The following is a 14,598-nucleotide window of genomic DNA, read 5'->3' as shown; positions in this document are numbered from 1 at the left end:
GGTTCTTCTTAGAAGACTGGGATAGTTTGAGTTGATGGATACTGTACTGCCTTGTTTGTTGACCTCACTTCCCTGTTTATTCCAACTCAGCAGTATATGCTTAATAGATGGTCATGAAGCTGCCTCATAAGTCTCCTAGAAATTTCCCTGCATCTTTTACCTTTCTTTTTTGAACTAGGTTGACGTATCTTCCCCTCTCACTGACTACCTTAAAGCTGAAGGCTTTGTGGTTGTCTGATAACCAGTCCCAACCTTTGCTGACATTTCAGACTGACACAGACCCTGAAACAGGGGAAAAAATTTTAACGTGTGTATTACTTCCTCAAATGCCTTCTGAGCCTGGTTGCCAAGGTAAGTACTTAGTTTTGCTTTATGTAGAAATACTTCTTCCTTTAGTGTGTTGTCTGTTACCTAAAAGTTTGTAAAACAGGCTTTTGATATCCATGCATTAGCCCTAATGGCTCTGGTTGAATTTTCACCTAAGAATATATATTTCTCAATCACGCTAGTTTTCAGAAGGCTTTAAAATATGGCTGTGAGTGCTACTGATTTTACAAAGCCAACTGCAATATATGAAATGCATGAAGATCTGGAAGAGGAACACATAATTGTTTCATTATCTGAGGCTTTCCACTGGCCTGAGTAGTGGTGTCCATATTTGTGTACAATGACTATACATTTTAAATACGTGTATGTGGTGAAAACTGGTGGTTTTCCAACTACAATCTCTTTACTGGAAAAATGATTGAATAGCTGATAATAAGCAGTAGGCATTTAATTTTGTAGCATGTTATACTTCTTTCAAGCATAGATACTGTACAGTAACTTTATTATATTCTTAGGTGTGCTGAACTGATGGGAAAGAGCAGAGTTGCTCTGGAGGTTGTTTTTATCCTTTGTGCCTAAAATTGCCTCAGGTGGAACCTTAAACTCTTTTTCATCAGTTGCAGGGCTGCTGCTCCAGTAACTTCTGGATGTTTTTTTAACTCCCCAAAGCTTTTATAGCAGTTTGTGAATGTTCGAGGGGATTTATCTGAGCTAATCATTTAAACTCTTGCTATAATCATTGGAGAGTAATTCATCCCATCCCAGAATAGACTTTTAAAAGAAACCATATGGATTGCTCTCCACTGACTGCAGAGGGGATCAGCTCAGCTGTAAATATCTCTATTGTAGGTACTTAAACTTAGGTGAGATTAATCCCACTCTTCAGTACTAGGAAGTTGGAGGAAACCAACCAATAGAAACCATTAAAAACAGTAGAAGTGGTTCAGTTCTGTGTCAGTTTCTGGATTTTAAGAGAATACAGATTACATTAAGAATTAAGTAAATTAATTAACCCATGGGACTTAGCAGAGGAAAACAAAACTAGCTCAAGAGTGATAGCTGAGGCTGACTGACTTTCTCTAAAGGCCTGACTATTAGAAATTAGATTCCTTCCTCCCCGATGAATCTCATGGCTTCAAGGGTAGAAGGCTTTGAGTTAGGGTTGTTGGACAAGTGTGTCTAGCAGTAGTAGAAGGATGAGGTTAGTAAAAATAATGATAGTGGGCTATGGCATACCATCTGGGGAATTGGCTAGCATCAGATGGTGGCCCTAACTTGAAAGAAAAGCATGTATCATGGCAAATATATTAAATTATATTATTATATCATCATATTATATCATTAAAACTGCCACAAGCCTGAAACTGTCCAAATATAGAAACTTCTAATTTATACAGAAACTGCTACCGATCGTGTATACTTGATAACAGAAAATTAACACTAGTTCTGTTTTCTATCCAAAATACAGAACTAGCCCATTGTAAACCCAGATTAGTGATTGATTGGTTATTATAATTAATAACAATATGTGATTTGATGTTTTAGACTTGCTGTGAATCTTCAGTTATGTTTGCTGTACTAACAGATAACCTGCCACGATGTGGTGCATTGGAGAGCTTGGTAAATGAAATGTCAGATGAGACATGGAATGAGCGGGCGGTGAATAGAGTCAGTGCAATTCGCTTCTTAGAAGATGAAAAAGATGAAGAGGATAATGAAATGGTATGTTTTCCAAGCTGTTGGACACCCACAGACACTGTGACTTTAATGCAAAAGTGTAAAAAAAATGTCTGAGCTGCCTTACTATAAATATTTCAGCTGTGACTGCACACTTTTTGTATGCATCTTTATAGCAGAAACTTTTCATATTAACTGCTGAAACTTTTCGTATTGACTTAAAATATCTTTTATTTCTTTTTTCTTCTCCGAACATATCTTTCAGTTCTGATGCCAGACAATGTGTGTTTTGCATTGTTTTGTTGGGTCTCCTTAAGATGTTTTCCTTCCAGCTTTCCAGAAACAAGATAGGATCTTCCTCTGCATCTGTGAAGCTTTACTGCCTGAAACTATATGGGGCCTAATATAGGATTCCAACATTCTGGCATGTGTCTGCATTAAGTTTGCTACACTGTTATATTGTTTGTCTCTCTCACTTCCATTTCCAGTCTGTCTGTCTGTCTCTTTTTTTTTTTTTCCTTCTTCACCAGTTGTATTGAAACAACCATAGTGTCCATGAGCAGCAAGAATGTTGCTCATTAGTTTCCCACTTAAAGAAAGGATGTGGGAACATCTGTCACTGTACTTATACGACCTCCATTAAGGTGGCCTGTGCACATCCTGAATATCAAAATGCAACACGGTCTTTAACTTTCTCCAACTTTCATTAACAACTAAACCTACTTGTAAAGTTTAAGACTGCTTGAATCAGATTTTCAGCAGGTTTCTTTGATACTCTAAAAACCTACTGGTGGTCCTCATTGTGTATCAGAGTTGCGCTGAAAATATAGCTCTAATTCAGTTTTGCCAGTGCCAAACCCTCGTTTTAAATCTCCTGTTACATGGAGGCTTAGATCTGAGATTGAGATACTTCAGACCACTGTCTGAAGTGTAGCACACTAGAAGCATGGTCTTACTTTAAAAAGTGACTTTAAAAATTCTTAACAGGTAGGGAAATGAACATTCAGTTTTTGAGAAAGATGCTTGCTTAATCCAAAGTGCTAGAAACTAAAAGTTTTGGACAGGCATGATTTGCAGGTAGCCTGATAAAGGGGGTTCAGAGTCTAGGTATGGGCTCCAAAGTCTAGGTATGGGCTCTATGTGTCTGTCTTGATTACTGTCAGCTAACTTAACAGGACTATGCTAGTGTAAACTCAGTAAATAGTCTTTGGTGCACAGATAGAATGTGGTCTGTTCACTTACTGTTTGTGACATATAGGGAACTAAGGACAGTATGAGATCTGTCTGTTTAAAAAACAGAATCCAGAATTCAAAGAACAAACCTCTATCTTTTTATAGGAAGGTTTCATGTTCACAGTTTTCCAGAACAAAACTTATTTTAATTTTTTCAAAAAAAAAGTGAAAAGGCTATATAGCCAATTATATTCCTAACTGTTTTTGCCTTGTTGATTTCATCTACAGTGATACAGAAATAGACCTTTTAAGGCATGGGGCTTCTTAACTGAAACTCAGAGCATTTGAGTGGGAATTTATTGGTTTTTTGGTTTTTTGTTTTTTTCCTCCCCTTCCCCCTGCCTCTCCACTCCCATCTCCTTTGCGTATGGCCACTTGATCCAATCAAGATACAGGGATGTAGTTCTTGCTCATCAGCTGCACTTGACATTTGACTAGGGTATAATGTGAGTCCCTATAGCTCCCAAGATGATGATGCTTCTTAAAACTGTGCCAGACTGGGAATGTCCATACAATTACCAGGGCTCAGGCACTAATAACATTTGAGTAATGGTATTACATCCTGACTTGAGGCAAGAACTTTTTTTGGGGAAAAACAGAAGCCTATGATCCTATTGGAGGGAGAAGGGAATTTTCAAAGCATCTTGACCAGTATACCCATTTATGGGTCATCAGTTCCACTGCAATCTAAATAGTTTACGTGTATAACACTGAAAACTGATTGCATGTATATATGTATTATGCTGATACATATTTGTGCAATTATTCTATGTGTACTGATGGTCTCTAATCTGGTTGCTAACTGAAGTTTTTATAACTTTTTTGTTTTCCTTACAAAGGTGTCAACAAAATGATGTTACATCCTTGTGTCTAACATGCAATAAAAACGCTCCCTCTTCTTCCCTTCAAGGTCTTGGTTTTCAATTGACAAGAGAACCAAACTGTTTGGTGGGGCTGGAAGGCATATAGATTTCCATACAAACATGTAATTGACTTTCTGGAGAGACCTTGTGGGATTCTTTCAAAACCAGCTGGATTTTTTTTTTTGTTTGTTTTGAAATGTGATCTTAAATCACTTGCATGGTTTTGAAAAAAAAAATCTCAACTATATTTATGAAAGAATCTTCTTTTTGTAACTTGTAATTGTACTTCATTTGAGTGGTTTTCAGATTGGTAGTCAGGAGAGGAAAAATTTTGCTCCTAGGCAGTTCTTAAAACTTCTTTCACTGTCTTCATCAACAAGCAGCTATGAAATAACATCCAAAATAAAAACATAGTTTAAAAAGGGGAAAAATGAAATTGACAGCTAATACTCTGTATGTAAATGCTAAAGCCTTGAAAGTGTGTTGTTTTTCAAAGAGACGAAGGCAAAACCACTTATTGCGCTGTTTATTTTTAGAGAACACTTCTAAGGCGAGCCACTCCACACCCTGGAGAACTAAAGAACATGAAAAAGACGGTGGAGAATTTACGGAATGATATGAATGCTGCTAAAGGACTGGATTCAAACAAAAACGAGGTCAATAATGCCATTGACAGAGTGACCACTTCTGTGTAGAATTTCATCTCCAGGTTTTACCTCCTGTGTCTTCCCCTGCTGTTGAAATGTTCCTGTCGTCTTCTGGGACCTCACTGAGCCCCCTTTTGTTTTCAACCAGAATCCGATTCATCGTCTCCATATATGTGAAAAGTGCTGCCCACTGGAAGAAAGTGCCTTATTTCATCCAGGCAGTGAACCAGTAATTTCCAAATCAATATTGTAATTTTAATAGTGCTAGGCTTTTTTAAGTATAATACACTACTGTATACAGAATACAATATTTTGTCTTAAGTACAGGGGAAATAATGCTTTTCTTTTCCAGAGTCCTGGGATATCCTTTTCCCAGTGGCTGGATGTGCTGGTGAGAAATATAGTTTTGTGGAAAATTGATACACTTTTTTATTTTTTTGGCAGCTCAGATGGTGTAAATTTTAAATTTTTGTATAGGAGTTTCATAACAAAATGGTGTATTTCATTTTTAAGAGAAAATTTATCTTAAGCGGTACATAGTATTTGTGGAAGAGAACAGATTTCATGGACAACTGTATTCATTTGTTTGTACCACCCATTGTGCCTTAATGTGTCTTGCATGTCATATTAGTCTTAAAACAAATAGCAATTCTTGAGAAAAGTGAGTAGATTTGAACTTGGTGTCCTGTTTTAGATATGTTCTAAATTTCAGACAGTAATTTGGGACTTTTACAAAACAGAACTTATGTTTATATCATGGGATTTTAGTTTGTGAAGCACAAATGTTAGTTTTGTTGTATACAGAATTAAGATAAAAATGACCAAACTGCTATTGTTTATTACATAATGCACTCACACTTTAACTTAGTTGTAATGAAACATCTTGTTTTGGATGCGGTGTTGCATTGCAGTCAATAGAAATTCATGCTTCCATTTTTTTAAATGTGCCATCTGTAAAATAACTTGAAAAACAGCACAATAGACTTTCAGAAGCACAGTATGAAACTAGTTTTATGTATTACACAAGAAGGCATGATTCTTTAAAGTGCTTTGGTGGTTTTATATAAATATATAAAACCATAATAAAAAATCTTTAAAACCTTCACTAGATTTGTTGTATCATTAAAATAGCAATTAAAGTATGTATGGAATAATGCTTAAATCCATTATCGTTGTTACTGTGTTGCACTTCCAGTGGTCCAATCCTGACTTAAAGGTCTTATTAAATCTTTAGATTCTGGTTTGTTTATAAAGGTAAACATTATCTGAGTTGAATTTGGTAAATAACAATTGTGAGAAAGGTTGACGAAAATTGTTTTTAGGCACAGCAAAATACAATGTAGAGTTGCATTGAAAAGTTTCCCATATTGCCAATTCCACTGTGTCTGGACTGGGAGGAGGGAGGTGGGGTAAGTGATGTCAGATCCGTCTCTATCTATAGTAGGCTCCTGACACAGAGTCTGCTGCAGAGACCTGAAAAACTAATGGGTATTTGGTGTCTCTGGATTCTGTGCATGCTATGAACTAACAAAGACCACTAACTCATTCCATGTAGGCACCTGAGCAACCTCACTTCAGAGCAAAGTTTTGTCATATTTGGTGTGAGCTGCTGCAATGAACCCAAATTTCAATAAAGACGACAGCTCTTCTGCCTGTATGACGAACCATGCCTCTCCTTCTGCTTAGTATATCCCATACATGCTGGATTTATATGGGATTCTGGGAGAAGATGGGGAAGGAGGAGGTCAGGGAAGCAATAATAACTTCTCTGTTAAAATTATCAAATATTGAAGGTTATAATAAGTTTTTGCATTTTTTTGAGTTTTTTACAAAAAGTATTGCTTTCTTTTTGGTATTGAACAAGTAGGTATTGCAAACCACCATCAAATATTCAAATCTAAAACAGCAAAATGTATTAGATTTTTATGGTTTGTTCTCATTCCAAAGATTCCTGATTTAAACTTCGAGGCTTGATCTATTTGCAGGAGCAGCTGCAGTTTGATAGGTGTTAGGTTAGTTTGGGGTAATGATTTTCACTCTTCCCAAGGCAGAGTTCTGCCAGTTGTTCTTGGTAAGCCGCTATTAAAATAAAATCAGAAATAAGATGAGGTTTTGGTACAGTTGACTCTAACCTTCGATAGAATTTTCCTTTTAAATTACTGACAAAATAAAAGTTAAAAGTGGAAAAATACTTGGACTCTATATCCAGAGTCCAAATAAATGTCAGTAAATCCATCTGAATGAGGTGAAAATGAGTTCTTTAGAAAAGACAGATTGAAGACAAAGACAGCAAGACTGTGTGCTCCATGATGACAGCTATAACGTTTTCTATTTAGGGTGGGTTTTTGTGTACATGTGTGCTCAAGATCTAAACAAGAGAGATCAATCAGCAGGTTGAAAGGAATGTGTAAAGCTTGGACTTGGGCCTTGCCATTCAAAAGAGAATAATTAACTGCCCTTGTGCACATACTCCACCCTGCTGAACTCAGAATAACCCATAAACTGTGTTGCAGCTTTATGGTAAGTGCTTTGTCATTAGGCAGTTGCATTTTGTATGCACAGGCAAGCTTGTGAGAACTGCACACCAGATCAAAAACTAGCCAGAAGACAGGCAGTACTAGCTGCATCAACGTTGATATGAAATAATTGCTCAGAAATCAACTTTTGATTTAAGAGTGGGAGGAATATGTGTTTTGGTTCTGGCATGGAAGCCATGCAAGAACAGTGAATGGGTGATCCAGGCATGTTGCCTTCACAGAGGGCAGCTTTCACCTCCTTTCACCCTAGCAATCTAAAAGTGGGGTGGCTAGTCTAGTCTCCCTGTAGAAATCCCAGCCTAAGATAGGTGGTCTGAATTGCTTATTGAAGGCATCTGTTTGCCTCTATTGATTCATAGAAGAAAATGAATAGAGCTCAGAAAGGAAACCAGCCTTTGTATGACTGGAGGTTAGGGGAGGCGAAGTGCATCACCAGACCACTCTGCTGCAGTCCCTAAGGGACAGTCAGTGTTCCTGACTTTTCACTGCACTTAAAAGTCTGTCTTTGTTGTGTGGATCTGTGTGTGCTGAAAGTCTGGGTTCTCACTGTGTTTCTTTAGTGAGGATCTAGGGGAGAGTTGGAATAGGAGGTGTATTTTTTAATCTAAGCTAAGCTGTATAGCACTTTGTCTTGATAATGTCTTGTTTATACTCTTTGTGTAAGGCAGTTTGAGATTCTGCTCTGCTGCTGGTAGTTCAGCAGTATAAACTATTTGATGAAAGATGTTTGGGGAAACTGGCAGGCAGTGCGTTTTTCCAGGCTAATAAAAACTTGAGGTATTGCAACAGCTGCTGGAAGTGTGGAATAATAGCAGTTGAAATGTCATTTGTTTTCATGGCTAAAAAGATATTTGCGTATCCTCGGTTCAAATAGTGACAAGGTGGCTGCCCTCTCTCTCCCCCAAATCCTGACTGTTTGGTCCATGGCCTCCTTATCATAAAAGGGTGATTTACATGTCATTCCAGCTTATCAGAACCACAGCAGCCTAAAAACACAGTAGTCCCTCTGCTCTCTCAAATGAGACCTGCGGAAGTCACTAGACTGAAAGGTGCTCACTATGAATTTTTGAGGGAAATGCCTAGACACTTCCCTTGGAAAGTGGTGGTCACCATTTGCAAAGTCATGGTTGCCAGCAGGACTTGTGTTGATATTTGAGAATTGTGCTAAATGAAATGACAAAAGATGACTGTCTTAATGGCCCCAGCCCCTATACTTGCTATTCTTAGAGTGTTTTAGGTACAGTTGTTCTCCCAACAGTGTTGATAAGGTTCCGGGCAATTTTGACTGTACTTTATAGGCAGAAAAAGCTAGTTGTTTGTTACACTGAAGCAATGTGTATCTCGAACTCCTTGAAAGCATTAGCTTTTCTTCCCAATCTCTGTTTTGGCTCCTTTGTGTGATGCTTTGAGGAGCCTAAGTAATGAATATAGTTTTTTAAGTGTAACTTTTTCTTTCTCTTTCAATTTCTTCTACTTCCTCTAATCCCTTTGTAACTCTTTTTGGACATGGGTGTAATGCAAGCCATAGTTTGAGGAAACACTGCAATACTCGCACACGGTTTGATAGCTGACATGTAACCAGGGAAAACCAGTTGACCGCAGTCATGGAATAGATTTAATATTAACTGCTGAGTTGCTACATGTGAGTTGACTTTATTGAAAGTCACAGTTCTGTAGTCTTAGAGTAGGAACTAAAGCATTCTCTTACTACCATTTCTAGTGTTGTTAGCGTAGCGTAGATTTTTTCCATCCCCTGTGTGTTGCTGCAGACTTTTTCTAGTTTTCATATAATTTATATGTTGAGATTATTTTTCTGTTTTGGATTCCATTTTTCTGGTAATCGGTGTATTGAGGGAAAACAAGTACTGGAAACTTGCATGCGCCTGTACTTTCCAGCCCTGCGACTGACTTGTTTTTTTCCAGGACAAGCTGATCAGACTGTTTCTTGTTGAACATTAGTGCTTTAACCAGAGTTGGATGAACCATTTTAGCTGATTAGCTACTTAACACGTTTAACTACTTTCTGCTCAAAAGGTCTGCTTTTGAGAGGAGAACAGTGACACCAGGAATTTAATTTTTTGAAGTATATTCTCAAATATATCAGTTGTTCCAAGCCTGAAGGCTGAATATATGTTTAGCTGTAAATGTATACTTCCCACTGAGACTGGTGCATGCTATTTATCAGAAGTGTCTAGAGCTTTTGTTAGCAGAGGAGAATTCACTGCCTGCCTTTCATGTGGCAAAAGTTATTTCATTTTTTTCAGTTGGCTTGGTAGACTGTTTCCCATCTTCAGTTTCTGTCAAACACACTAGTCTGTTTCAGTAATTACGGGCCATCAGAGGAGATTAAAAAAATAATAAAATCAGTGGACTGGTCTTGGCTATCAGTAAATGTTTTGGGTGTTTCCTTCCTTCTGAACTGTTTGTGAAATTTTCAGAGGGATGTTGCCTTCCTGTTTCATCCAAAACAAAAGTCAGCATTCAACCAGCTTAATGAAAAATGTGAGTTTGGGGTTTTTTTTTGGGGGGGGGGAGGGAAGTGGGGGGAAAAGCAGATATATAATATGAGGACAGCTTTATGTGCTGTTTTGCAGGAGCTGTTGATGGATGTTGGGGAAACTGCTTCTTATGGCTGCTCGTACAGTTCTTGTGGCCACAAGAACTGTCACTCTTGCATTCTTCAGAAGCAAGAGCTTGGGAAGGGCTCAGTGCGTGTGGCTGGGCTGGCATTCGGATAATTTGAGGAGCAAGGAATTATAGCCATCTGCTTTGGAATTTGTAACTTGTTCAGGGTGTGCAGTTTGCCTCTTAACAGAGTAACAACATCAATGTTAACACTTAGGTCTTGAAAAGCTTATCTTTATAGAGAATCGTCCTCTCCTGAAGAGTTCAGCATTGGTGCTGTCCTTAGCAAGGACTGTAGCACTTCAGTGGTGCTTCAGAGAGGGGATTTAGCACATTGCATCATGCTATTAATACTAGGAAGTTGACAACTGATGTCCAGTAACCTTTGACACTTTTTCTCTTAGTGCTCATCTGTTGTTATGAAACGTTGTCCTGACCTAAATCTCCGGATTTGCAGCTGACGACATGGTAACGGTTGTAATCAAAATGTTAGCAACACTCTTGGCAGTAGACAAGCACTGAATGTGATACCTTTCTACAAAATCCATAGAGAGGCACGCGGCTTGCATATACTGCCAAATCAATAGCAGCTTGAATTTAACTTTGTAAGCATCCCCAGAACAATGCAGATATAGAACTTAGCTCTTGTAAATTAGTTTTGTATCAGACCAAAGCTCTTAACTATCTTCATTTGGTTGAGGCACACGAGAGCAAATTGTGGGAGTATGCTAATGATCCAAACAGTTTATGGTTCAGATCTCTCCCAATAATTTGACAGTTTTACCCAAACCCAGAATAAATGGGCTGCATTAAACCATTTCAAAATAGCTTATAGCAGATATGATTGTCCTATGTTTCTGGAAGATTAAACAAAGTACTACTTGCCTATAAAAATCAGTGAATTTCTCTGTGTGTATAGCTTGTTGATAACATCATGTGCTTCCAACAAGCAACTTCAAAACAAAATCGAAAATAACTAACAAAAGACTGGTTATTTGAATATTACCTATTACCTTTTTTCATTCAAAAGGTGAGAAAATAACAAGTCTGAAGAGCATTTTCAGACTGGATGATTTTAACATAACCTTCAAGAATTTTTTTTTAAATGGTGTTTTTGGAAAATTCAAAAATGTATTCTGGCTAGTTAATACTTGAAATCAAAGTTTAAAATTAAGTCATATATTTACTGCTAGCAAACCTTCCCTGTGGAAAGCTTAATTCAATAATCTGTTCAGGCAGCTTTTATGCTGCCTCTTCTAGAGGAAAGCGTATTCAAGTATGCCTTTGTTTTTGCAACATTTTGTTTAGCTTTCATTCTTATTTCATGTGAATCATGCAAAACTCTTTAAAAGAAAGCTCTTTGTTCTTTTAAAAGGGAATGAGTCTGAAATAATTTTCAGTTAATAGAACACTATGTTATGGATGGTTGTTCTTAAAAGGGAAAGAATGTTTCTATGGTAGGAAATACCTTTTTAAAGACATTTTGTGTTTCCCTTATTTACTAATTACTTCAGCTATTTAAACACCTATTTAATAGAAAAATAGACTAGAATCTGTATTTGGGAGTTTGAGTTGAGTATTAGTAGCAGAGGTATTACAGACAAAGTATTCTAGGTAACCGAAAATTCTGCCAGTTTTATGTTGGGTTCTATTTGCTGATGGTTACCACAGTATTGCTGTAAGTATGGTGTTTCATTGTCACAGTACCGTTTCAGTATGGTACTCAAGAAATGTGAGTGGTTTTCATTTCTTGGCTTTTAATGTTCAGGTTTTTTGGTTTCTTTTTCATTTACCAGAATGATTTAGGGTGATACATAGCATTTGCAAACCTTTGTTGCCTGAAGGAAATTCATTCTATAGAGGATTTATTAGTAAGATCTTATCAGAATAGACAGTTTGTACTTTATGAGAACAATTTATCCTCTTAACATACAGGGCTATGATACAGAAGAATATTTATGTTCTGAAGAGACTGCCTTTGAAAACATGAAAAATACATTGGAAGGAGGTAAAAAGGGAGCCCACTTGACTTGTTGGTGAAGTATCAAAGGAAAACAATCTGTTTACCAATCAGATAGGATCATTACTAATGAAGGGAGATGAAAAATGTGTTTCCTTGCAACATAACAAATGCTGAGGCCTATAAATAATTTTTTCCCAAAGATTTCTTCTACATTTATGAAACAGTGGAGTCACAAGTCCAAATGTCCAGGAAGTTTTAAAAAGTCCTAAGTATTGAATTCCCCTTCTTCCTTTATTTTATTCCAAATATTTTAAAGAGATTTTAAAATTAAATGCTTAACTCTGTATTTGCTACTAATAACTTAAAACATGGACCATTTTAATCTTCTTGCATTTCAGCTTCCCCATGTATAAAATACAAAAAACCTCTTTCTACCTACCTCATAGTGGTAGTAAGAAGACCAATTATTGTCTGTAAAATTCTGTAAGGAGTACTGATTTTTCTCTCTTAATGTATTTGAGTAGCTTCTTTTGTCTTTGAGAGTATGGTCCTAGTGTATTGAATCTAATGAGACTGAGCTAATTAATTACTGGAGGTTTTTTAAGATAGCTTTATACAGAGTACAAAGCTACTGCTTGTTAGCTGAACTATGGTAATTTTTACCATGAGGGATGATCTCAGGGTTTTAACCCATCTAACACAGTCAGTGGCCATGGTCAAATGATGTAGAAGTTACCTAGTTTCATTAATAAGTCAGAGTAATGAGATTTTTTTTTTATATAATTCTAATAAACAGATTGAATGTTTGCTTTATATTCTAGCACAACAACAAACCTGCACCTTCCATCTCCTCCTTATAGCAAAGTGTTTGCATATTTCTTTCTCTAAAAAGATTGGAGGACCCTGGTGCTGGGACACCCTGACTCCCCCAAATGGGGGAGCTTTCCTAAAAGCAGTTTCACAATTTGGTTACATGTTGTGTAGACCTAATGAGAATGTGACAGTTCTTATTCAGAATTGTCATGCTGTTTCTATCTTACCTTATAGCCTCATACTGGTCTTACGGGACAAGAAATTGGAGTGCTGTGTTTGGGAGGCTGTTGGTTAGGGTTGGAGATCAGGGTCAAATAGGACGAGGCAATCCCTCGGAAAAAGTTAAATGCCTCACTGTACCTCTGGGTTGTTTTAGAGTGACTTTCTAATGAGCTTAAATGTTGAGAAGGATTTGAACCATATATGGAAATACCCTGAATGCTGAGAGACCACCCAGCATGTCAGCTATCCAAAATAAAACAAACTAAAACAGTAATAAACAATTTTAGATAGCATGCTATTTCAAGCTTTGATTAGAATTTTTATCCTCTTAGTGAATCTTGAATAGGAAACAAAGTTTCTGAGAGTGCCCTGTATTTCCTTATTCGAGGCAAGTAGCATAGAAATACCACGAGGCATCCTGCCTTGTGCTTCATGAATTGTCAGGAATGGGAGCCACTAATGCGACATGATTGTGCTGCTTTTGCATTCAGTTCGTTGATGAACTAAATCTGCAACCAGCTTGAGTGCACTGAGATGTGTGGTTTAGAATAACCAGAAATCCTGGCTATTTATCAGCAAATGGTGGTACTGGTGAATGTCAGTGCAGTTCAAAATGTGATTTAACAGCTGATTTCTTACAGAGGCAAATCACATATTTTACATACAATGCAAATTATACTTTGGGCTATGATCTTTTTAAGACTCACAGAAAGGTCTATAATCTTTTCCTACAAGACACTGAAATACTGTCCTTGCACATTTCCCAGTCTGTTCAGCCATACTAAAAAAAAAAGGGGGGGGGGGAGGGGGGGAAGCAAATGAAGAATCCCAAGGGGAGCTCCTTCAGCAACAAGAGATCAGTCAGTATGTCCAGCATTGGCAAGCTTGTCCTATCTTCCTTTCTTTCTCACCTTTAGATTTAATAGGGGTGCTGACATCTGTGGCATTGACATTAGTGAGAACTTTGTGTGTTTATGTGAACCTAACTGTTCTGCATTAAAAAGGGAAAACAGAGGTTTAAAAGTTACTAAATCAGAATCAAATATCTGTTTAAACAATGAGAATGAGCTGCTGATTGGTCTATCATAAGCTTGATGATGATGGTTTTTTTTAGTTTCTATTCGCCATCTCTTTGCCTTGTTGGGTCATGTGTGTTAATATATCTATTGATATAAGGCTGTTTTTGTGCTGTTGGATTTATATCACCTTAAGGAATTTTAAAAGCAAGTTTAAAAGAAAGCTTGAAAGAAAGATAAAGGTTACTGTGAAAAATAACTTCTGAAGCTTATTGTAATTAAGGTATATGGGCAACCTTGACACAAATTTCTGAAAATTCTTTCTTCCTGTGTCTGAAGCAAAGTAAGATCTTGCAGAATGGTAAAATCTGAACTGTACAGAAAAAGTGGGAAACAGTGGAATGATAAAGAGAAAACATCTGGATTATGTGCGAAAGTACTGTGGGTCATCTTGCCTGTTAATGGGTACATTTGAGCAAGATTATTTGAAGCTGCAGATTTGTAAAATAAATAATTGAAGAATTTGAATGTTAGGTTGTTGTGCTTCATAAGACAATTTACTTCTAACCATGTATGTTGAATGTATCAGCTTAATTCTGCAGTGTACTCTTATGTGTTTGGGAGGGGGGGATGTTGAACATTTCTAGAAAAGGTTTAGAAGTATTTTTGCTATAC

General features: G+C 37.1%; 1 protein-coding gene across 2 annotated transcripts in view; it reads left to right on the top strand.

The window, feature by feature from the left end:
* LRRC1 (leucine rich repeat containing 1) overlaps positions 1-5,853 on the top strand; it is an 84,882-nt gene extending 79,029 nt beyond the window's left edge. For both annotated transcript variants that reach the window (XM_067294172.1, XM_013953276.2), the window contains exons 12-14: positions 179-351; positions 1,913-2,049; positions 4,637-5,853. In XM_067294172.1, coding sequence (XP_067150273.1) covers positions 179-351; positions 1,913-2,049; positions 4,637-4,795 — 469 coding nt within the window. In that variant the 3' untranslated portion in view covers positions 4,796-5,853. The remainder of the gene's footprint in view (positions 1-178; positions 352-1,912; positions 2,050-4,636) is intronic.
* Positions 5,854-14,598: the final 8,745 nt, after the last annotated feature.

This window comes from Apteryx mantelli, chromosome 3 (assembly GCF_036417845.1).
Source record: "Apteryx mantelli isolate bAptMan1 chromosome 3, bAptMan1.hap1, whole genome shotgun sequence".
NCBI lineage: Eukaryota > Metazoa > Chordata > Aves > Apterygiformes > Apterygidae > Apteryx > Apteryx mantelli.
The sequence above is the reverse complement of the archived record's forward strand: the minus strand, read 5'-3'. Positions and strand labels throughout refer to the sequence as shown.